Source organism: Amblyomma mixtum, chromosome 5, assembly GCF_055824585.1.
Source record: "Amblyomma mixtum isolate Tamu chromosome 5, ASM5582458v1, whole genome shotgun sequence".
NCBI classification, from domain to species: Eukaryota; Metazoa; Arthropoda; class Arachnida; order Ixodida; family Ixodidae; genus Amblyomma; species Amblyomma mixtum.
In genome coordinates this window covers 36,952,775-36,978,409 of record NC_143016.1, presented here as the reverse complement: position 1 = coordinate 36,978,409, position 25,635 = coordinate 36,952,775, and the positions used below count along the sequence as shown (strand labels likewise).

The 25,635-nt window shown below is 45.7% G+C and overlaps 2 protein-coding genes across 2 annotated transcripts in view; one reads left to right on the top strand and one right to left on the bottom strand.

Annotated features, from left to right (window-relative positions):
- Positions 1–5,210, top strand: part of Use1 (Vesicle transport protein Use1) — a 9,100-nt gene extending 3,890 nt beyond the window's left edge. The window contains exons 5-6 of the mRNA XM_089543984.1: positions 694–872; positions 4,914–5,210. Of these exons, the coding sequence (XP_089400110.1) occupies positions 694–872; positions 4,914–5,093 (359 nt within the window). The 3' untranslated portion in view covers positions 5,094–5,210. The remainder of the gene's footprint in view (positions 1–693; positions 873–4,913) is intronic.
- Positions 5,108–25,635, bottom strand: LOC149341793 (activating signal cointegrator 1). The gene is made up of 11 exons (XM_089543981.1): positions 25,336–25,635; positions 24,706–24,821; positions 24,033–24,335; positions 20,678–20,826; positions 18,208–18,352; positions 15,479–15,658; positions 14,162–14,358; positions 12,367–12,488; positions 6,938–7,041; positions 6,437–6,533; positions 5,108–5,257 (listed from the first exon to the last, which is right to left on the bottom strand). The coding sequence occupies exons 1-11, from the start codon at positions 25,343–25,345 to the stop codon at positions 5,187–5,189; spliced, it is 1,494 nt and encodes a 497-aa protein (XP_089400107.1). The 5' UTR covers positions 25,346–25,635; the 3' UTR covers positions 5,108–5,186.

Here is a 25,635-nt window from a genome sequence, read left to right as displayed (position 1 = left end):
AGTTTGGATTGGAGAGAGAGAGGGAAAGAGAGAGAGAGAGAAAAAGAGAGATTAATTCGAAATATAATAAAGCATAAAAAAGAAAATACTGTAAGCTCTAGCAAGGCAGTCGATGAGATTACCAACCTTCTCTTCTTTACACGAGACAGCACTGCACTTGCAGTCACAGAGTCCATGCGGATCTTTGGAAACTCTTTAATACAGAAGAGGTGTTTTCAAGGGCCTTGACAGTCCTAGAAATTTCTTGGGACCTTGAAGCGAAATTCTGGTGTACTAGAAGGGGCAGCTGCAAAAGAACACTTGCACCCACAATTTTTTTTCTTAAGAATGGCGCAGCTGAATAAAGTGCCTTGTCCTAGTGAAGATGAAGGTTTCAGGAGAAAAAAAAAGTTGGAAGCAGCTGAAAAACAGTTCAGGAGAACTTTTAAAAATTCAGTTACAAATTACTCGTTGCACCAAATGAGCTCACATTTTTGTCCATTTGCTCCAAGACGTATATTGAACAACATGCAATAAACAGCTAGAGTCTGAAAATGGTGTCATGACCCCTCTAAGGATAAACCAGCTGCAGCGGTTTTTGCCAAGCTGTTTCCTTTCTTGACAGTCAACTTATGAAATGAACAACCGCTGGTTCATGGTTGTACTTAATTCTGATGTTGTTCTTGCTGCCGTTTTGCCATGCTTCACTTACAGGGGACAGCAAGGGCTTGCGTCAGCGAATTCCCGGGCAGGGGGCTGGTGAAGATTTCGATGCGGTTCTACGGTACCACAACTCCATGCAGGAGAAAATTGCAGAGGAAATGGTGTCCCTGGCACAGAACCTCAAGCAGAATGCACTGCTTGCTGGGCATATTGTCAAGAAAGATACAGAGGTAATGAAAATGTGCTCTACAAGCGTGGCAGACACGATCTAAGTCTGAACTGTGCTGAATGCTTAAGGCATGCACATATCTGCATTACTATGACATTTGGGTGAATCGCACAAGAGTGTTGTAGCCTAAAGCGAGTGGCAAAATCAGCAGTAGTCATTGCTTATCAAGGAATCTTCATGCCACAACTTGTCAAGCAAGACTGGCTGCTGTGATTTGTGCGTGAGTGGATTCGAGGCGATGGGAGGGTAGACATTAGTTTTCCTTTGAAAAAGTACTATTCCAGAAATGCACTGGGCAAATAGGACATACCATAGCCAACTGCTCCCTCCAAGAGTTTTCCATAAATCCACCTGGGATTTTTTTGGCAAGCAGAAGTTGCATGTGCATTAAAGGACAACAGACACCCAACTTTAGTTGCAGCCTCGTGTCGTGTCTGTTTGCTCTCCCTCGTTGGCTGCTGTTTTATTTGCATGTTTTCATCTTTCAGATAATGACATTAAAATATATGGTTCATCATGTGATATTTGCTTATGGCCTCTAAATATTTAATAATTGAATCTCATGCTGTTTTGGTTTCATCAACCAACGATGGCCGTGACGCACTGGGAGTGTTTATGCCGCGTGACACATGAAACTGCAGTAAATCGCCGATACTTAGTTTTAATTCACTACAATGCTTAATCCTGCCGCTTCAATGGAATGAATACGATTGATGTATCAGCGGTTATAGCAGCTTTTTCCTGCATCACATGACCTAAACACCCCCATTGAGTTAGAGCCATAGTGTGTTTGATGAAAGCGAAACCAAAATAGCATAAAGAAGAATAAGGTATAAATAATTTACCAGTCGTAGGCTGAACCATGTATTCTAATATCTAACTCACTATTTGAAACAAAAAAAAACATGAAGCTAAAATTAAGTGTCTGTGGTTCTTTAAGTGCAAGTACTAGATGATTGTGAGGAAGTTTTTGGTTTCGGAGGAAGTTTTGGACTGCGTAGTCATGGCTAAGATGACAGCCCACTCTTTCATTACAGTAGACTTTCTTTAAAACAAACTTTAAGGAATCATGAAAATGTGTTTGTCTTGTCAGAAGCGTCTTCTGACAGCAAGAGGATAATTTCATACAGAGAATTTATTGCAGTATACATGAAATGAGCTGAAGAGTGAGGGCATAAAACATGCTCACGTTACCCTACTTGCTATCTTGTAGGGGGAAGGGGTGGGGGGGTGGAACCATTTTATATGGTTTTTGTTTCCTTGTCAGAGCCATGTGTGAGCCCCGTGAAAGTTCACAGCGGTTCACAGCGGTCGCTGTGAAAGTTCGTCTTAACTGAAGCACAAGTGAAACAGTTATCTTAAGCGCATTTCTTTTTTACGTTGAGTCTTGTGGGAAAGCAACCTAATGGTGTTGCATTGTTGCTCTTACTCGGGAATTCTTCTTAACCAAGTCTGCTGTTTTTGTATTTCCCACACTTTGAGCTGCTGTCGTCTTTATGTGCCAATAAGTGGCACTGGAAGTTGTATGCGTTTGTAGACATGATTTTTCAGTTCTCACTGCCGAGGTGATGTCCGTCCCCTCTTGCTGCATTGCAGTTGGGGTAGGGGCTGGACTTTTCGGTTTTTAGTTATTGAAAATTTGGCTGAATTTCTTTAGTGTTTATTTCAGACCACAATGTTTGTTTCTTACGAATATTATTCTTTGTGGAAGATTTTTTTTTTCTTTTTCAGCAATATATGTGCAGTGGTTGGAGACCTCGGTTTCTATTTTTTGAAAATTCAGCAGACTTTTTTCGGCTTTTATTTCAGAATGCAGTTTTCATTTTTGGGGGTAAATTACTGCTTTTTTTCTGTTGTCAAAAGTTACTGAAAGTTTATCTTGTCCTTTTTTTGTCAGCATGAGCAGTCGATTGACCAATAATGCACAAATGGTAGTATTTATATTGTTTCATACATAGCAGTCAACGCTACCAGAGCTAGTGCGCCAGTTCGTGCAGGCTAAGTCTGCACCCAAAAAGTAGTTCGCCATACGATCAAAGTGAACACAGTCACGTTTCATTGTGTATGAGCCACACCACCGATTTCAGAAAATTTGGTGTCGCCATCTATGTGAGGTGCAAGAGTTTCAGAATTTTCTTTATATTACTGCTGGCAGGTGGCATGGAAAAATTACGCACGGCACTATCCTTGACATCGGTAATAGGCAAGATTAGCGAGTAGCGCTGCCTGTTCGCGCTTTTCGTTTTATCTCCTTTGCCAATTACATGCAATATCGAAATCAGAATGCATCGATACTCTCTGTTTCTGCGCTCATGTGTTGGCAAATTCGCCGCTATCATCGCTTCAGGATAGGGAAATACGTAAGCTATACTGCTTGCTTTAAACTGGAAGTGGAGAGAATAGCGAAAGAAGATGGAAAAAGAGCAGCAACACGAAAGTTTGGGGTTGACGAAAAATGTGTACCATCAGAAAACACCGACTGGTCATCTGAAGAGGACATCCCTTGTGGATGTGTGCCACTGGATCCTCTAAACGTGGGCCGAGGTTTCCTTCAAGACAGTGGAGAAAAGCTTTAAAGTCATGGGAATCTCCAACAAGCTCGATGGAACGCAGGATGACCTGATCTGGGACGGGGAAGCGTTCGAAGTCCCGACGAGTTTGGAGGAGGAGGACGAGGGTCAATGTTCTTGTAAGCTTGTGAAAGCAACAAAAGTTTTGTTTGTTTTTTTTCTCTTTTGCCAACATGTGCAGGTGCTTTAGTTTAATAGCGGCAAGTACAAGCGAAAATATTTTTGTAGTCTTTTTCTCTATGTAATGGCCGCAACCCTGATTTTGATCCCAAATCTTGGGAAAAAAAACCTGTGCCCATTACATGTATGCGGTATCTTTAGTGCCATGACTGGCAGCCCTCCTGGACTTTGTTTTACCTCTTGCAGCATATTTGCTGTGCGACTGTACGAGGCTTTGGGAAACAAGAATTACATGTGGTAGTATGGTACACGGCTGGTGGGGTATTTAATAGCTCTTACTCCATCTGCACCTAAAAGAGTAGTTCACACTCAGTGCAAATTATAGCCAGAGGGCCCAAGCACAGAGTGCCTCACAGCTTCAACTGCAACTTTCAGTGGTAGCACTTCGTTTTTGTCCAAACATTCGCCAAGGCTTTGAGAAGAGCCAATAATACGTGCCAGAGTAATATGATTTTGCGGGCACACTGCTTCTTCAGCCTCCGCAACGTTGCCTGCTGTGTGTTCAACAGTGTGTAGTGCTTGTAGAAAGTATCTGCATATCAGTTGATGAGAAGGACGAGAGCTGTAAGAGCTCTGATACCGGGCACGAAGGCAGTGCGTATTCAATGTGCCTGAACTCCACTGCCTTTGAGGTCACATGCACGGACATCATAAATGACACCATACGAATGGACCGACTTGCAACGTTTCGTGTGCAGACCAATCGTAGTAGTGTTTTTTTGTGTCAATCATTCAGTTCGCTTCAAATAATTTTGAACACACACTGTTTGATTCATTCAGCCATTCGACCAGGAGGATATTCGCACACCCCTAGTTTCGTGTATTAATAGGTGCGTCACAGTCGCTCTTTCTGTGTACAAGTCGTCGTGCTGCTCCGACGCTGTGGTTCTCTTGCTTCTGCCCACTTAGTTCTCTCCAGAGCGCCAAAACTGTGTTTTCGTGACATACAGTTTGCAGTTTGTGCGATGCAACCGGTGCTGTGCCGCACAGTGATTGAGACAGTGAAGGCTGTAATCATTTGGAACAGTCCTGTTTGGAATTTACTGACAGTGTGTATGAAATTAAGCGTCTGAAAGAACTGCGGAAAATCGTTGCTGCCGCACAGTTTTCACATCAAAAGCATACAACCATTTCCTAGTTTTGTGCCAAATAAATCTGCTGCACCCACCGCGAATGTATTTCGCATTAATTTTTTTCTCTCCTGAAGTCTCAAACAATGAGCTTTTGCTGCAGTTCAGTTTTATATTCACGTGGTGGAATTTAGCTGAATTATGATCTCATTCCAATTCCAGTCTGTTCAGAAGAATGTTACGTCCACGGAGCACAACTATCTACGGCTGCAGAGCGAGCAGAGTCGGCTGGAGGAACACCTTCGGCGCTCGTGCAACTGTTGGATCTGGCTTATGCTCGCTGTTGTGTTCTTCGTGTTCCTTAACATGGTTGTCTTCATGCGCATCTTTCCAAAGCGATGAAGACATAGTGCTAATTGTTGACATGGTGTATTATAATAAAGAATTTATTCTCAGTAAAAAAAAAAAAATGCTGTCTTCAATAAGAGAAAAAGGTCATCTCGACAAAATCTGGGGGCAGAGCAGTGTCTTCTTACATGCCTGATGAAGCCTTGGCTCCATTTTGACTGCAATAGAAAAATGTTTTGTGAATGAGAAAGTCTGTCCTTTTACGTCAGCATAAGTATGATTAAACAGTGCTGCAAAAGTGTAGCATTTTGGCTTAATTGTTTTGCCTTTGATATGCTACAACAAGAAGGGTTTAATGCGACAAGGCACTTTGATATCACAAAACATTGGATACAGAAGTGTGCACAAGAAATTTCTGGTGCTAGCTTTTACCGTTTTCAATGTTCCAGCTGCACATCAACTGCGACACAAATTCGGCAGTTCTCAAGTAAGCCCACCACCACGGCACCCACATTTTTACAGACTTCCAAGCCGCCTGCGGAGCCTATACGACTGGACGTGTCCCGCGCACGGCTCTCCGCGTTCTGGGCGGCAATCTCCAATATGATCACGTCATCACCTGGGTTCCTGGACATGCAGGTCTCAACGGCAATGTTCGGGCAGATGCCCCGGCTCGAGACTATACCAACCGAGTGGGGGCATAGTGACTCTACTCTCTGCCCACACTCAACCCATTTTTCAGCCCGCCTAGAGACCCCCTGCCTAAATAGGCGTCTCTACCCTCCGCTGCATAAGAAACTTTCCCCGGTGGACTCCTACCACCTACATCGCATTCACCCAACATTATATGCAGATACATACCCACATTCACACACATTACATGGACATGCTCAGCTAAACTGAACCACTTAAGCCACCCAACGCGTCGCTGCAGCAGTGGGAGGTGACGCTGGCCAGCAGCACCCTGGAAGACCGGGAGGCACTCGTCACCAAAAGCATCGGCGGAAGCCATTGTAGTCTTGGACTGAGGACCCCACCCACAATCCGCTCCGGTCTCCTTTCTACAAATAAATGTTAATTCTCTCTCTCTCTCAAGTAAGCCCAATATAGAAATTTTGCTATAAAAAATGCAAAGGCGAATTGGAAGTGTAGATTATACAAAAGCTGCTCGACAGCTCTTGCACATCTAGGTTTACCGTGTTTACTCTCGTAATTCGCGCACTTTTTTTTCTTGAAATTAGGGCTTCAAAAAGGGGGTGTGCAAATTATGCGAGTAAATATGGTAGTTTCACCATGAATAATCAGTAGCAGCTTTGTACAGTCTAAATGCACCGTAAGCCGTGGCTTTTAACGTTTTATAACAGCTATGAATGTACTTTGGCAACTTTTGTACTTACAGATTTTATGCTGCCCTTTCATTGGGAAATTCACTTTCAGCTCCTGGGGTTCTTCGCATATGAATACAAAAGGAGAGAAACATTCGCCGTATGGATACTGGAATGGATGAGACAAAGAACAGGGCAGTCTAGTGAACACTTGTCCGGCCTGTGGGCTTTCTTTTAGCCAGTCGTTCAACACCACCACCATCAGAGTGCTCGCTAACCTTTACCACACATTCAAAGAAGTTACTGCACAGGCATGAAGCCAGAAGGAAGCTTTATGGACAGGCCATCGCCTTGCCAAAAGTTCGGCAGGAGGTTGGGAGATAAGTGTGGAGAAGGTCAGTATCAAAGATGGCATGCCTGGCATGCCTACACAAGGTTCATGTAAGCATGGTATTTCTAGTGCTGTATGACTTCAGATAGCCTACACACGCTGTCAGCTGTGCAGAACATCTTTTCAAGTCGCATGCCTTGCTGCATCAAGAGGTCATCAAAGCCATGAGAAACAAGCTGCACCTGTTCACGGTAGATATCTTGGGGCAGGCAGTCGACTAGGTTCACACAGCCCAGAAGGCAGCCCGTGGGGTACTGAGCAGGAAACCTCACATTGGCACCAGTATCTGCAGTACAGAGACAATAACGCATCTAAGTTGAAACCTTATCCTAGCAGTGGGGCCAGGCTGTGTTAAAACGGGAAGTCGACCAATATACATTTGCACCACATGAAGAATTATTAAAAAGAAGCAAAAACTACTTGGACAACTTCAACAACTTGGACCAGACCTAGCTTCCAGGAAGCCTGGCAATACCACTAATGATGGCGAGAAAAGAATTTGAATAGTACTGTAAGAGGTTTTCATGTAGCTGCAGACAGTGAGGCCTCCACCAATATGCAATCTTTGTAGCCACCTTTACTGCAATGAAATAAACTATATCGTACGTCCTTGAAACTCAATTAAAAGCATGAAGTGCTGTTTAACCGGGCTCCTCTGGCTGTTAAGTAACGTTCTAATTGTTGTGTGCGCGCGAAACCAAGCACTCGTGTTATCGCGTACTGTCTGCGCATGCTCACTGCCCGGCTATCTCTTATCGGGTAGCCCGTGCTGGCTTTAAAAGACCGCTCGCACGGGCCCACCGCGCTCAGTATGTAACCTGTTGGCTCCCTGCCAAGTAGCAGGAATAAACGTTCCTTCGATGCTACGTCTACGCCGCCCAGTTCTTGGATGCCAGACATGACATATTGGCGACGAGGATGGGATGACCGCCGTACGAAATTCGCAGTGTGAAGAATCTGGCCTCTGTGTAAAAGCTTCCCGCCACGAAGATTTCCCTGCGGTGAAATTCCTGAAACTGGCATCACGGCAGCCGAAACTTCCAAGTGAGTCATGAGTCACATCGGCCACATTGAACCTTTCGACGAGACCACGAGTGACTGGCGCTCGTACGAGGAAAGGTTGAAAGCCTATCTTTTGGTCAATGATGTTCCAGTAGCAAAGAAGGTTCCTGCTTTCCTAAGTCTCATCGGCCCGAAGACCTACGCACTGCTCAAGTCGCTGACGGCACCGGACGCACCGTCGTCACGAGAGTTTGACAGTCTTCTGAAACTCCTGAGCGATCACCTGGCGCCGCAGTCGTCCGTCATCGCAGAGCGTGCTAAATTTTACAAGCGGTCACAGCGAAGCGGTGAGTCCATTACAGAATTTGTCGCGGAACTTCGAAGGCTGGTGCAGAGTTGCGAATTTGGAAGTTTCTTGGATGAAGCGCTCCGGGACTGTTTCGTTTGCGGCCTGCTCCGCGAGGACATTCAGCGTGTGTTGTTCACGGAAGACAAAAAGCTAACCTTCCAGAAGGCCGTAGATAGAGCTCTTGCCATGGAAACTGCAACTAAAAGCGCGGCGTTCACGCATAACAGCGCATCCCCGGCGTACGAAGTGAATAAGGTTCGAGGCGAAAAGCAGTCTGTGATGTCGCCAAGCTGCTTCCGTTGCGGGTCACCCAATCATTCTAGCGAAGCATGCCCTCATATCGGCGATACATGTTATAATTGTAACCGAAAAGGGCATATTCAACGCGCCTGCAGGAAAGGAAAGAAAGCTAGGGAGGCAAAGCCCCGGAAACGTGTGAAGATGCTCACGTCCGTCCGAAACGAGTCGTCTGCCCCACTTAAATCAGTCAACGCAGACCCATTTACTGTACCCGTGAACGTTGACTGTGTCCTACTGACGATGGAGCTTGACACCGGCGCAGCCGTATCCGTCATATCATGGCGCGAATACCAGAGGCTGTTTCCACGTAAGCGACTTCAGCCAGCATCGTTAAAGCTGCGCACGTATACTGGGGCTATAGTAAAACCGAAGGGTCTGGCGAAAGTCGTCGTGCACCACAACGACCAGAGCGTGGAGCTTCCCCTGTACGTCGTGGACACTACAGGACCGGCACTCCTCGGCAGAGAATGGTTGCAAGATATTCGTCTGGATTGGAAGAACCTAGTTTTTTTTAATCACCTTGGTCTCTCTCGAGAAATGTCAAAGCACTGGCAAGAAAAGCTGGAAGCCATGCTAGACAGCCATTCCGAACTTTTCAAGGATGAGCTAGGTACCATCACGGAAGAGCAGGCCGAGCTTGTCCTTCGCGAAGGGTCACAGCCGAAGTTTGTAAAGGCAAGAAGCGTTCCCTTTGCTCTGCAAGGTGCAGTAGAAGCGGAACTCGTGAAAATGGAGAAGCTGGGCATCATAACGCCTGTTGCTACAAGCGAATACGCAACGCCCTTGGTACCGGTAGTGAAGAGGGATGGAAGCCTCCGGCTGTGTGGCGATTATAAAACCACCGTCAATCCCTGTCTGGAAGTAGACCGGTACCCGCTACCTCGGATAGATGACCTTCTAGCAGCGCTTGCAGGAGGAGAGGAATTTTCGAAGATCGACCTGAGTAGGGCCTACCAGCAGGTAGTTATGGCGGAAAGCTCCCGGAAACTACTGACGATAAACACGCATAAGGGATTGTATACTATGAACCGTCTGGCTTTCGGCATTTCGTCCGCCCCAAGCATATTTCAAAGAATTATGGACAACATGCTGAAAGGTTTGGAAGGAGTCAGTTGCTATCTTGACGACATCCTGGTCACAGGCAAGACCAAGCAAGAGCATTTCCATAACTTGGAAGCCGTCTTGTCAAGATTGCAGGAACGCGGTGTGCGCATCCGGCGCGATAAGTGCTCGTTCTTTCAACGAGAGCTCCGTTATCTGGGCCACGTCATCAACGCCGAGGGTGTTTGCGCATCGCCTGAAAAGGTATTGGCACTGCTAAATGCGCCTGCTCCAAAAGACAAGCAGCAACTGCAGTCATTCCTTGGGATGGTCAATTATTACGGCAAGTTTGTTCAGCGTCTGTCGACTTTGGCACAGCCGTTGTACAGGCTGCTAAAGCAAACAACAGAGTGGACGTGGGATGCGTCATGCCAGCTTGCTTTCACGGAGATAAAAGCAGCTATGGCTTCCCCTCCAGTTCTTGCCCATTATGATCCGAAGCGACCGCTTCAACTTGCCTGCGACGCATCTCAGTACGGCATAGGCGCAGTTCTTTCGCAGAAAATGATCAATGAATCAGTTCGACCGGTTGCCTACGCATCCCGCACATTGTCAAGTGCCGAAAAGAACTACAGTCAGATCGAGAAAGAAGCCCTTGCCCTCGTATTCGGCGTAAAGAAGTTTCACTTCTACGTCTACGGAAGGTTCTTCACGCTTGTGACTGACCATAAACCACTGCAAACAATTTTCGGCCCGAAAACAGGCATTCCCGCGATGGCAGCTGCCCGCATGCAGCGTTGGGCGCTGACGCTGTCAGCCTACAACTATGCTCTTGAATTCAAGAAATCTACCGATAATGCGGAAGCAGACTGTTTATCGCGCTTGCCGCTCGACAGCAGCGAAAAGCAATCGGCAGAAGAAAGCGAAACTTTTTATTCGCTTCGTTTGGAAACGCTGCCTGTCACAGGCCAAGACATCGCTCGTGAAACGAGGCGTGATCCTTTACTAAGCAAGGTACTGAACTTCACAAGTGCTGGCTGGCCGTCGCATGTCGCTGAGAAGGAGTTGAAACTTTTCTTCGACAAGCGTTTGGAGCTCACAGTTCATCAAGGGTGTTTAATGTACGGCATGAGAGTAGTCGTGCCTCCAAAACACCGAGCCTTCTTGCTTGAGGAACTTCATCAGGGTCATCCCGGTATCGTAAGATGCAAAGAACTCGCGAGGAGCTACGTCTGGTGGCCTGGTATCGACGCGGACCTAGAGCAACACGTGAAGAAATGTGAAGAGTGTCAACAGCAACGGAACGAACCAGCACCGGCTCCGCTTCATCCATGGTCATGGCCGACTTTGCCGTGGCAAAGAGTTCACTTGGACTTTGCTGGACCCATGAAAGACAAAATGTTCCTTGTTGCTGTGGACGCACACTCAAAATGGCCGGAAGTTTATGTCATGCAGAAGACTACGGCGTACCACACAATTCAGTGTCTCCAAGACCTCTTCTCGCGTTTTGGCGTGCCCGAGACCATCGTGACCGACAACGGACCACAGTTCGTTTCCGAAGAATTCAAGAGCTTCGTCAAAGGCTTCGGTGGTCGTCATATCGTGAGTGCAGCGTACCATCCAAGCACGAATGGCCTTGCAGAGAGATTTGTACAGACAATGAAATCTGCGTTGCGGAAAGGACGACCCCAAGACTCCTTGCAGGCAACCTTACAGACGTTCCTGATGACGTACCGCAACACGCCGCATGCGACTACAAGAGAATCTCCAGCAAACCTTTTTATAGGTAGACGACTGCGCACGAGACTCGACGCAGTCAAGCCTTCTGTCGGGGGAAGAGTGGCTCAGCAACAGCTCTCCGATATGGTGCGACGCAAGGCACGTGAGCGACTTTTCAACATCAACGATGAGGTCCTCGTGAGGAATTACAGAGGTCCTGAGAAATGGGTCCCTGGCACTATCATTCAGCAGTCTGGCCCCGTTTCATTCAAGGTTCGAGTTAAGACGAATCGTGGGGTGCTCATTTGGCGTCGTCATCAAGACCAGCTACTGCTCAGCATCGACAGCTCAAAGCAGAGCATCATGGAAGATTTTATTCCAGATTTCGGGGATCCTGAGAGCGCCAACGAGCCACTTCCAGCTGCGGCCCCTGCGGCAACGAACGACCCTCCCGGGGAGCGACGCTATCCACAGAGGGACCGGCGACCTCCTGATAGATATCAGCCATAGCATTAGTTGCATTGTATAATGTAGCAAAAGGACTTTGGGCTCATTAGGAGGAAGGAGATGTTGTGTGCGCGCGTGTTATCGCGTACTGTCTGCGCATGCTCACTGCCCGGCTATCTCTTATCGGGTAGCCCGTGCTGGCTTTAAAAGACCGCTCGCACGGGCCCACCGCGCTCAGTATGTAACCTGTTGGCTCCCTGCCAAGTAGCAGGAATAAACGTTCCTTCGATGCTACGTCTACGCCGCCCAGTTCTTGGATGCCAGACATGACACTAATCATTCCATTTAACTATACACTGCTTCCTTCCACAAAATCCAGAATGGAACTAAAGCAGCTGACCGATTTTTCAGACTCCAATAATTTCGGACTTGCACGAAATTTTGGTCTTTATTGAGGCACTCTCGTGAAGCCTGCCACATAACCGGCTTCAGAAAAAGAGACAAACAGCCTAATGCTAGTGTGCTAAAAGTGCTGTAATAAACAAATAAATAATAATCGTTTTGTTGCACCCCACACTCACAAGTGGGTGCTGAGAAAAATCTTTCCAGCAATAAAAGGATGATTCTGAATTATGAAGTGAAATAACATTTTATACTGAAAAATACATTAATTTTTCCAAACTATAGGTGTGTTAGGCATGTGTGTACTAGGTACAGGAGGCATGCATAAGTGGTAAGGAAAGAGCACCCTGCCTTCAACAATCTTGCGATAGATGTCGACCACTTCATTGATGTCCTCTTCTGTGGGCTGTTTGCCAGCTGCATGGATCCACAGTCGGCCCCGGTAGGTTGTGAACCAAGCACGCCCTTCATGCCTGTGCACAAGGTGGCAGACACACTTTAGGTTGACAAGCAAGGATTTGATGCAATCGTATGGCAACGAGGATCAATTCAATGGCCAAATAACAGACCGTGCCATGAACGCAACTTGCTTTCCTCAGAATTAGAAACTAACATTCCAAGATGCATCTGATGAAGCTGGAGAGTTATAGTGTGGCTGCCATGTTGATCCTCGGATCTTGAAACAGCACAAGAATAGGATAGAAAGACAACACTAGCACTGACTGGCATCTAGAGGTTTCACCATATGCACTTGATTATGAGCCACTGTCACACAAGAGATACTCCCCTCTAATTCAGCAGCTGAATTAGGGAGAAAAAAGTCGGAGACCAGGACATAAACTATCGTCTTTGTCACTGTCTCCAATCTGTGTCAGTCGATGTGAGCAGAGGATGGCTGCAGGACAATTACACAACCAACCATGTAGCTGGTTCCGGCACACTTTTTACGGGTGCCTACCAAATGGCTATCAGCTAGCCTTGCTGCCATGTCTTCTGTGGCGCTGTTGGCAAATGCGAGATGAAGCGGAAACTGTGGTGCCAATGCTTACTGCACCATGACCCAAGTACCGAGGCAAAGCCATCATCCATCTGCCATCCAGCCTGCCATCTGAGCGGGCACAACTTGGCGCTCAGCAGTTCGACATATATGTTTTATGGCAAACCACATTCAATATATAAAGTATGAAATACATGTGTTTGCCGAAAATATTTAGGAACAATTCACTACAGACAATAATTCGTATATCCATGAATGTTATAATGATGTTTGACAAACCACATTCAATATATAAAGTATGAAATACATGTGTTTGCCGAAAATATTTAGGAACAATTCACTACAGACAATAATTTGTATATCCATGAATGTTATAATGATGTTTGACAGTAAATTGCTTGAAAATGCTCTACAATGCTGTGGGTTTAAAATAGTAAACTATTTCAGAAGATATTTCGGACGATTTAGGTTCAGTCAGAAAGTATCCACAGCTTTCACAAACAGCTTAGGGCTATTACAGAGCGTCAATCCCCAGTCGGTGTCCTGATTTCTGCTGGGCCTGAAGTCAACTCTTTTTTAGACCAATGGAAGTAAATCTTGCCCATATGATTTGGAGACACTACAGAAACCAGAAATATCATTCACTGCATAAGTGCGATACGTAAACTGGCTCCAGGAATGAACAAACAGACAAGTGAAAAGCGAAACCTACAGGTGGACAGGTGCCCACGTTTTGTGCTAAGGTTGCACAGCTTGTTAGTAGAAATCAAAATCCAGAATGCAATATCAACGTCAGGGTCACTGCTGCTTGATACATCAAAAAAAAAAAAAAAATCTGCTGCAGATGCAGCAGAATCACGGAAAGCAGATACTTCCGAGCGCATGCTGTCCCACGAGCATACTAAGCCTGAACCTCCACTTCAAGGGTGTTTAAAAAATTGCCGCCTTGTGGGAAAAATACAAACTACATAAGAAATGAAAGTACGATGTCTAAACAACCCACTAGATGCCTCAATAAGTCCACAGCGGCCCCGATAGCACTGGAGTCGGACTTTAAATTCATCGATCACCGGTAACTGATGTATGCGGTGTGGTAACAAAAGAGTTGGACAGTGCATCCACACACAAGCACCAACAAGGGTCTCTTACTTCTTGATGCCAGCCACGAGCAGACCAGCATATGGTTGGTGCACTGAAAGGGCGAATCCATCATCTGACATCTCCATGAGAGCGCGGTCCTGGATACGTGAGCCAAGGACTTGGCCATTGCTCGTGGTGCACACCAAGTTGCCATCGCCTACAGGCCGGCAGCGCTTTGGTGCACGGAGGGTCCCAGTTGACACATACTGCGCCCCGCCGCAGGAGAAAAAAACTTTGTAATGCCCTTCACAAACTGTTTTAGCTTAAGATGTATGCAGACGAGAATCCTGTAAACGTGCAGCGTTCAAATACTGACCGAGTCAAATGCACTGACAAAATGTGTAGCTTGTGAAAATGATAATCTAACAGGCCTACTGTGAGGGATCGCAATGAAAGTGGTACCCACCATAATGTGGCCAAGCCCCGACAGCTTACATGCGTCAAGTCAGGTGCAATAACATGTTTGTAACTGGGTCAACATTACACCCCCCTTACAACATACATTGGAGAGTTACCTGAAGAATCAATCAGGATTTATGTAACTAATATATACTGTACTGGTTCTGCACAAGGCTTAGGAAAATATTGTGACATTCTCCCTCTTTCCTGGACACACTCCACACTTCCCTCTCCCAACGCATCAGAAAAAAAAGTTGTTTTAGACAATATTGCTTTCTTTCAATGAATCTCTTGTTCACATCTGGACCACACAGCATAACTTCATCCCTCTTGGATCCACATATCAGCGGGCTGGTTATTGTACTGCTTTTCTATTTAATGTTAAGCAGTCATTTCCTTTTTTTTTTAACACCAGGAAAAATTCACAAGCTGAACACTCCACCATAACATGCAACTGTGCTTTAAATTTTATGACATATATTTCTGGCTGCATGCAATGGTGGCAGAATAAATCATAACGAAAGGTTCCCAGAGCTTTCCACTTCACCTGGTTGGATCACACAGAAGATGATGCCACAAGTCATGCTTCTACACCACCCAAGTAGTGAATTCCACAAATGCGAATGTAGGACTGAACCCACATCAACTGTGGAATCTTAGCGTGCGTTTGCTACAGTGATTTGGCAGATTTTTGTAGCCTGAACCAAAAGTTTATGTTCACAGTTCTGTTTGGGTGAAGAGGCTCAAAGCTGCAGTATTTGAATAATACGTGGCAAGGGAAGTTCTACATGGTAGCAAGTTTTCTTTCTTTTCTTTTTTTCCCCAGCATTTACAAACTTCCCTGGTTACGGCTGCTGGTGCGCCAGCAAGCGTGTGCCTAGGTTTTGAAAGTTTCACCCATCCTGACTCCCACTTCTACAGGCTCACCTCTGGAGGTGGCATGTCCAGGGCCGGGTCCATGAAGTGTGTGGCCTCCACTTCCTTACAGGCTTCGTCATTGACATTCACTTCCACCATGGGCGCCACGAGCGACTGCAGCATGCTCTGGATACTGGCATGCTGGGCATCCTCCTTCACCACTTGACGCCCGGCAAAATCTAGCGTCACCTACCACAAAACAAAGGTTTGCTCAGCTAACATGCAGACATCTACATGGGCAGAAAGAGCATTTTTACCAGCATCACTACAAAGATCATTACACCGAGCAAAAGAAGGAAAGGAGGACTGGTGCATGCCACCGCCTGTCACACTGCATGCTGCACAAAAACTGTGGCCATGTCAGGCCAATCACTAAATACCTCACCGTCAAGCCTCAAAACTTCTGTACCACACTCGTTCAAAACCGCCTCTGTACCACACTCGTTCAAAACCGCCTCTGTACCACACTCGTTCAAAACCGCCTAAACATAATTCAGAGCCACTCAAGGTGTGCAGAACTTTGAAGTTAATCTGAGACTTTGCTGGCATGTTAGCATGCCCCACATCGACTAGGAATAGCCAAAGCCTTGAAGTGACCCTCCCCACAAAGCCGCCTTTATGATAAAGGCTGAACTAAAAATAGGAATGTTGGTATTATTAATACCCTATACGAACTATCTTTGTTTATGCTTATGTGGGCTGCATACTGTGATTGCTAGTGTTCAGGCAGTGCAGGAGAGACTGAGGACAGCAAGCGATGCATTCACTGCAGGGAGCTTCCTGATAGTCGATTCAAACTTGTAACCATCCATACCAAAAAGGGTGCCATGACCACCATTTGGAAGGGAATGGCAGTGCTGCCTATCCTCGGGGATCCATGCACAAAAGTTTGTTTTATGTACCATGATTTACTTGCAAAAGCCGCTGCACGTGGAGTCACCTGAATTTATTATTTTTTTTTTACCTTTTCTAGCTTATAAAAGCTACCTTTTCGATGAAAGTTGTGTTTTTGTTCTCAGTCTCCCTTTAATACAACTTGTTTCTGTGCACAAATGACTTGTTTTGACCATCAACAGTACCTACAGGATAAAATAAAAGGCTTAAGGTCAAGAAGACAGCATTTGGAGTGTGGACCCAGACAGCTATCAAGGCAATAAAAATGCTGTAATCGCGAGCGAGAAAGTCTTGACAGTACAGTTAAACCGAGACATAACGAAATCGAGAAAAGTCTGCAATTCTTTTGTTGCATGCAGGCTTTCGTTATATCCAGATTTTGCATGAAAACTCAAAAGGACTGCGCAGAACGGAAGCCAAAATGAAAAATAAATGCAGATGAAAAGGCTTTGCAAATGTTCACAGTTCCCCTGTTACTAGAAGCACTAGAAGGCGTAAACATTGAGAGAGATTTCGCGATTGCGCTGATTACACGAATGCGGCAGCAGCCGCCATCGTCTCCGCCATAGTTCGTGCAACGCATTGCCACGACACCACTATGCACGAGGTAGGGAGAGTGGAGGAGGCGAGGGAATCAAAAGCACCATCCTTTCTGCACGGGCTCGTCTCCCTTAAAAAAATTTAAGATATCTTGGTCTGCCTGCCCACCGTTGCTCTCAGAAACTAACTCTTCGCGTCACGTGCCGGTGTGAGCAACTGAGCGGCAGCAATGGGCACGCACTGTTCATCCCATGCCTTCTTTGCTGCATCCTGTTGTTCTGTGCTGAACAGTGTCACTTAATGTGACATCACAAAAGTGAAAGCTGAGAAGAAAGCTACGTTTGCCATGGAAAGGCACCAATCGCGCTGGAGCATGGCATGTTCTGTCTGTCAACCGAGTTTGCTCATTGCAATTTTATATGTTCCTGGCAGTTCATGTTTCATCACCACAAAACTTTCACATGAATCAACCAAATTTGAAGTAATGACTAGTTACTGACAGTCAGCGTTGCGAGTTCATTATATCAAGGCCAACATCTGCAACACCTTCATTATGTAGAGTTCGCAAATACACACGGTTCAATGGTGGCTGCGTTGGGAAATCGACAAACTTCGTAATATCAATGAATTCTCTACAAAGAGGTGGTTCATTGCACCCAGATTTAATTGAATGATGCAATAATATCAGATAACACTACAAACATTCCACAGTTTTACAACAATGTACAGTCGAGTCGACTTGTAACGGCCGCAGATATAACAAACGCTCACTTATTACAAACGGTTGCGGTGCTACCGTCAAAATATGCGTAAGGGCAATGGCAATTCGTCGCAGATAGAACAAAAAACTTTCGAAGCAAAACTTGATTATAATGAACGAGGAGGCGCTGTGTAAACTCCCCCTGAAGTTGAAGAGGTCATGCATCCCAGCAGTGCGAAGATCAAAAAGCCCCTCTCAACCTTCACGACGCTGCCCCAGAAAGAACATGCTGACCCAAAACTCCAATAAAAAGGTGGCACTGAAACAGTAAGTCCGAACCAATGGCCTGTGAGGGCAATCATTGACTGCATGTTCGCCAGCTAGGCAAAGCATCCCAAGTGGAAGCAGCGCAGTGCGCGTGAGACGGGCATCGTCTAAGCGAAGCTAATGACCATGGTCATGGATCAGCTAACAGCAGCGATTTGAGAATTTTTCTTGCTGGCCATGCTGGTCATGTGATATGCATCTATGCATCGCCTGCACAGTTATCCATTCCACATCGTGATAGATCTTTGCTAGGAGGAGGAGAAAACCATATGTGTACCTTCTGCCGTCTTCGAGAATCATGCTGCTCAGCACGAAGCTCCTGCTCCTTTTTGCGAATCATCTCCCTCTGCTCAGGTGTCAGCCATTTGTTGTCTGTGGAGTAGTAGTCAGCATTGTCGTCTATGACACGTGTGCGACGCTCCCTGCAGGGAGAGCCACCACTATAGTGACACACTGAGGAAAAGGTGCAAGAAGCGGTCGCTGAAGCTAAGGCTTTCTTCTACCTTTAAAAGCTGTAAACACAAATTTATTGCACGCTCCCTCTAATGTTATCTTTCATTGACGGAGACAGAAAATCATTTTGAATGCAACTACTAGAGCATAACAAACAAGAATGAACAAAACTGTACGCTACGCAGACCCGCGGTAAGCAACGCACTGAATTCCCTCACAAGAGTCGGGCCCCTTCATTACTTCACTCTGCTGCTCATGGCTTGCGCCCTTCATTTGAAAGCAACAGTAGCCTTTCAGCCTAAAGACATGCACTGTAAACAAAGGATAGCAAGCAGCTACAGCAAGGTGTTCGAGCACTTTAAACATGAAGAATGGGGGCACAACAAAACCTAATAAGAAGCAAATGATTGCTGAAAAGCAGCTGCTGTGCACAAGTCAGCTCTTAGTGCACTTTTAAAATGTGTATACTTAAAACAAGAACCACTCGGCTGATATAAATGGGCCGTGAAGAATCCTTTTGCACAAACTAATAAATGCATAAAAAACACCACATGATCGAAGAGCAGTGCCTCAGGGAGGATTGCTTGAAAATTCTAGCTACAGGTGCCTAATAAAAATTTGCATGGTACCTTCCTTGCTTTTTCCAATTAGCATCTGACTGCAGGCATGATGATGTAAAGTGTGCTGCAAACCTGTCATCGTGTTGCTTCCTTGTTTTTTCTGCACTGCCGTCCTTTTCACGGACGGAAATGGTATGGTATGATACGGCACAATAAGGTATGGTATGTACTTAACATCCCGAAGCTACATAATGTTGCTGAGAGATGCTGTAGTAGAGGGCCCCGGATTAATTTTGACCATCTGGGTTTCTTTAATTTGCATTGGCCTGGGTGTTTTTGCATTTTTCTTCCATCAACCACAATGGCCGGGATTCAATCTTGCAACCATGGGACTAGCAGTCGACAAAGCCATCACTGTGGAAATTAGCATTGGCACCTGGCAATAGACAAAAAATATGTGCCTCTTGCTCAGCCATATTAGTGTCTCAGTCCTCTTAGAGTGGCCTTCTGTTCTCGAGCAATATGACAGGAACAAGCAAAAGCAAGCTAAAGTTTCCTTAAGGTTGGAAAGTGCTTTGAAACATAGCAAGAAGTTATAAAGCAGGTTTTGGGGAAAAACGAAAACCACAGGCCAAAACTTCATAGTTAATTCTACAGGTAGACGTGGCATGCCCAGTGTGCTCTACAAAAGAGTGTCTGGTTTTAGCAAACAGTCTTCACTCCAAATCTTCACTGCCTCCAACTGAAGCTGGCAGGGGTTCTAATGCGAATCATCTCGATGAATCCCACAGTTCTGGTTTTCTTATCTGACAAATTAGAGCAACACACGAAGGCTTGTACAAATGCATACTTCTCTATCATTGGCTGAGCTCAACTGCACACTGATGTTGGTGCAGCAAAAGCGCTTTCTATGAGCTGCAGGTGAGAAGGACTTCAAGCTGCCACTGGACAAACTATGTCATAGAGGCTGCAATTTGACACCACCGGTATTAGCGGAGCAGTCTAGACTGCTGAGTGGAGCGACCTTGGCTTGGCAATCACTCACAGTCATCCATTAAGAGCATGTGGATAATGCTTCCGGTCCACAATGGAGCAGCATTGCTCCAAAACAAGTGGAAAAACTTTCTGCAAAAGTGCTCCGAATCTGTCTTTTGAATCCGAAATCAGTCAGCTTGCGGGTTTACAAACTGCACAAGGCAGCAACATTTTGTAATGCTCCAAGTCAAGTCTCAAGCCTGCAGACACATTTATGATACCCACATGGTGTTTCAGACGCGCTTGAAATTTATGCGTGCATTTCAAAAATTAGCCTTTAAAAGTAATGATTTTTCAGTTTTCAGAATGCATTTTCTGCTGCATTTGAACACTGCAGTGGCACGAGTACACTTTACTTTTCAAACAACATGCACAGTATCTGTATATTAAACAAGAACTATAACGGGCTTCGGCCTGCTTTGTGCAGACTATTTTGCTGTTTGTTCTAAAGGGTGCATAGAATCAGGCTAAGCGTACTGTGTTAGGATGATAAACTCCACTTGAGATACTCGCATGTCTTCTGAGTAACACTCACTGAAAGCTACCAGAAAGCTCAGGTCACAACACAACATCAACTGTTCACCGCTTGGTGCACCACACTGCACCAGCAGGTGCTCTGTGATGCTTCGGTTGGGCAACATATAACACCTGAAACAGAATGTCAATCCACAAAAGGGGTTATCATGAGAATTAACTTACGAGGTTCGATCATATTCGAGGAGCCGGTTTTTATGCTCAATGGCTTTGGCGAGGTTCTCATCAACAGGCTGGTTCATGAGTTTATTCCGGAGCTGGTGGCTCTTCTTGGAGTCATGAGAGAGAATCTCTTTCTCCTCATTAGTGCACACCTGTCAAGAGGGGAGACGGGGCAAGAAGATATGAAGCTCATCAGCACGACTGGACGCGCATAGCTAAAATGTGCAAAACTACTACTCAAACTGAAGCAGGCCGATAAGGCTGCGACAATCACAATGAAAATGTTCACATGCCCCGAGGTGGTCCCCTTTTTTTTACTTTTATTTCAACTTTAACAAAGCAAACAACACAGAAATGAGGCTACAGTTTAATACAGAGGGCATCAAACTGCCAAATGCATACGATGTTTGCACGCAGAAAAGCATGCCTCTGTTGATCATGCTTTAAGGAGAACACGGTCCAAAAGCTTAATCAGGTGCAGAAATATATGCTTTTGGTGAAAGTAAAGTTTTGTTTACATTTAACCAATGGTTTGAAGAAAAACTGCAGACAGAAAAATTGCACTGACAATTGCTCGCACAGGCAATTTACTGACCACCGCGCAAACATCCCCTTGGTGCAGAGGCACGCCCAAAGGTGTAATGTCCATGTGTGAAATCTAAAGTTTTTGCTGCGTATTGATTCTACATCCACTGAACTTGTTTTAATAAACTGGTGTCAAGAAAGGCTAAGTAGGGCTGCAGGTGTATGGGTAAAGGAAGTAATGACTGATCAGAACCTTTGTCAGCTGCCTTGCGGTGAGGTAGTACAGGACTTCAAAGAAAAAACGAAGAGTAAAGAAGCCGAATATAGCAGCACAAAATTCTCTCACAACCATGTTCAGAAGGATATAGGAGCAATCAGTCATCTATTAAATACAGCAGGGTGAAATGGGATGTTTGTGGTTTTGAAGATTAAAAGTCCTGATACAAGTTGGTGGACAAGAGTGCACGACAGAATTACTAGACTCTATCAAAGGAGCAAAAAATTTTGTCGGTGCCTAGGCTCCCTTTCATAGCACCCCAGAAACGACACAGAAATTCTATTCTAAAATTCTAGACATTCTACGGAAAGGTGTCTGTCTGTATATAGCTGTCGATACAGGACAGTTTCCTTTCTGAATAGTGTGCGGTAACATAGAGGGAGCATGTGGCGCTCCTGACAGCACTCGCGTAAGTACTCTGGGTAGGGGAAATTCCTGACTGACACGAGCTTCAGAGGAGACCTATTACTCGCGCGATGAGGTCTCTGAAGTAGCTGAAGCTGGAGGGTTTTGCAACGCAAATTCCATCAGCTTTTCGCGTTATTCTCTTCATTAAATTGATTCTAGAGTATACACAGCGGGTCTACATTAATTTTCAGTTCAACTGATTTTACGGCTCTTGCCACGGACATTAGCATTAACACATTTTTTTATTTTATAAACCAATGTCCCACAGAAAAGTAAACTGCATAACAAGGTTGATTAAAACGCATCTAAGTTTCAAATTTCTTTTGGTCCTGAACCCGTTTGAACAGGTTCGATGCTGTCCTAACTGGTTCGAACCGAAACCCGGAACTGAACCAGAAAAAAATCCAGTTCGACACCCTGGGTAATAGAGCATAAGTATCCCCTGGTAAGTAAGCATAAGAAGCCTAGAAGCAGTGGCCACGAGCTTTCAGTGAATCAACATGCACAAGCCAGTCACATGCATACCTTGGCTCATTTTCCCACTGCTTCTCCGTGTGTGCGTGCATTGTGTCCTCATTGCAGCACATTATTAAAGGGACACTGGGGACCAATTGAAGTTGGCCTGTATCTATGATCACTGCGTTCCAATGACAAAGATGGTATTTTCACTAAAAAAAGGAGCTTTTGTAAGCCACAAAAGGCTAAATAATTAAATACAGGTGTTGCCATCACCAGCCGATTTCATAAATTGCGGTGCATCAATGGTAATTTTGGGGCATAAGGCTCAGTTACACTGCCATTCACTTCAAAACATCATGGTGTCCTCTTCGATGTAGACGTCAGTAGTTTGAATCGGGTAGAAAAAAATTTCTGAATGCAATTTTCTCAGCGATACATGCATCTTTTACTGTGGGACAAACACCAGCATACCTAGAAAGAGGCACGGAACTGATTTTTACTTCAAACAAAAATTGGATGCAGCTGCCCTCACTGTCTTCATTGTGTCCCATAGCCTACTGCAACATTGCTCTAGGCATTGTGGCTGCACATATCCATGATGGGTGACTGTGGCATCTTTTGTTTGTGCCTTGCAAGGTATAGGAAAGAACTGCTTCTTGCGCTGACACTGCCATGCATACTTGTTATGCTCATCTCAAAGTAGGTTTGGCACAGTTGTAAGCTATCACCTCTGGCACAATCTGGCATAACAATTTTATAACCAGTATAGCAAAGAGGTGGAAGTGACAATGCCACATGAATTGCTCATATATGGTTTAGAGTTATGCACCAAGATTTTGGAGAAGAAAACAAGCAATGCAAAGGAAGAACAGGACAAGCCAGAAAGTTGACAAGAAAGCTAGCCTCTCATACCAGCAACCAAGCTTATGCCAGCAAGACACACATCTGTAAACATACTATTCTGCCCAGTAGGTGTGTGGTGGCTCCCAGCTGGAATTGCCGCCTGAAAGCACAATTATTTTGCTCTGAGCTCAGGGTGCTGTTGAAGTTAGGAGGTACAGACAACCAGCACAAGCAGAGGCAGCTACCGGTCCAGTGGTGCTTGCAATATCTGATAGCAGTTAGTGGCACCTGGTTCTGGCACATGCCTGAGCTTAGAAACGCAGCTCCGACATTGCGTTGAGAAAGCTTCTGAGGGAGTTGCTGCGATGCACACCAAGCACTGCAGCATGAGGTTTTGTGCCCATAAATTCTGAGCGTTATGGATGGTTTGGCTGATTGGGGAGTGTCCTCAAGCTCTTGCTCACTTTGGCAGTAACTGGAAAGCCACATTTACTTCATCTGTGCCAGTGCCAAATCTACGTGTTACCTTTCATTAAGTGTTTCAGCTGAAAACTGCATAAGTTATTAAATAGTGCGCAGGTCTCTCCAGAAGGGGATACCAAAACTGGCGGTAGCAACCACGTCTTCTCAATAGCAGGGGACAGTATGACAACAAATTTGCACCCCTTGTTGGTTCCCTCTGCACATGCCTGCGGTGATACTCTCAGTCTGCCAATACGAGTTGCATACTGCCTTCATTGCAGATGCTGCTCTGAGCACAGCATATAGCTTGTCATATACTGTGAACAGTAAGTGACAACTGAATCCAGCCTGCACTGTGGAAAAGCGAATTTCTGAAGCCCTCACCAAACTGCCACAGGTAAAGCACGGACCCGACGCTTCTTGACGGCAGACGATGCGGCCACACCGGAGGCAGTTGTTGACAAGTGCATGCCGATGGGCTTGGCACTCACACGGGTGCCGGCCAGGCAGCAACACCACATCGCGCGCGCGTCCCTCCTGGCTGTAGAGATTCAGAAAGCGCTGCTTTCGCCGCGATGCATTCTGCGTCATGGCGATGTGTGACCGGTCCTCCTCGGGCGCCACCTGTTCCAATCCTTGGCCGCTGTCCAAACTTGATTCCAGCTGCTCCAGCTGGTCCTGAAGTGGCTGTAATGTACGTGCCCACGTGAGCTTCCAACGTATTGGATCTGCTTCCACTAGTATACAGTGTGTCAAAAATCAAACAGTCCACTGCACTCTTGACCTAGACTGACACTGGGCTGTACTGCTTCAATGCTCTCGATAGTGGCCCTTGAGGTGCTGGGAGTGCTTAATGAAGAAATGAATGATCCGTCACTAGCCTCGAGCATTCCTGCTGGACGTTTGACTTTTAACAAACACAGCACGTCAGCAAAAATGACATTTACTATCAGGTAGTTGCGTTGAATAACCGCGCTCACTAAAAGCCATATGTGCCTCAAAGCTTAGTATACATGTAGCATGGCAAGCTGGCTCCCTTGAATGAAAATTCGCTTGCCTCATGTTTCGCGTTCGGGCTCTTCTTTTTGGACGACTTGGACTTCTGAGGCTTTGCCTGGACATAATCTTTCTCTTCTCCCTTCTTGTATACTTTCATGGGAGCACTGTCAGCATCTGCGAAAAGAATCAATGAACTGTAGAAAAGCAGAATTTTCTGCGTTTTTTGGCGAGTATTCATGGTGCAAAAAGAGCGCAAACTGAAAAGGTCACACAAGAGAAGGAAGACGCCACACGCCCTGCCTCGCAACTGAAGGTCTAATGAAAAGGCGAATAGATATGTACACAGAAAACCCCCGGAAACTGCGTGCACACAACAGCGTGGAATAAAACCCCGCGTGGCATAAAACCCCGCGTGGCATAAAACCCCGCGTGGCATAAAAACGTAGCGCACAAAAAGACGCTAGTCAGAAACAGAGACAGGACACCATAGCGCATGTGGAGTCTTCCTTCTCTCGTGTGCCCTGTCCAGTTTGTGCCGTTTTTTTCACCATGAACCAATAAACGTCAGTTTTCCACCGAGTCACGACAGCTTAGACGCGTCGCAACAAGCCTTAACACTTACAACAGCGAAAAGACACATGCATTGATCAGAACACTGATCTCCACAAATCTCAGTAGTGTTTCTTACTGTAATTCATGGCAGGACGACTCGCTATACGCTCGGTGGTTTCGGCTTCAAGATTCAACCGTCAAACGCTGTTTGCGTCTACGTGAAGCTAACACCCGCAGCAATGCTAACAGGACTCGATTTGTTCAGATGTATCTGGAAACGGTAATGAAGATTAGCAATGTTGAGTAGCGCATGCAAACAGATGAGCGTGAAAATCTACACATCAAAACAGGCGCAAACTTGAAGGCAATACGAGCACAAACGCCACCGGCGCAGCCCCGCGGACAGCAGGGTAGCAGACATCAGCACTGCAGCAAA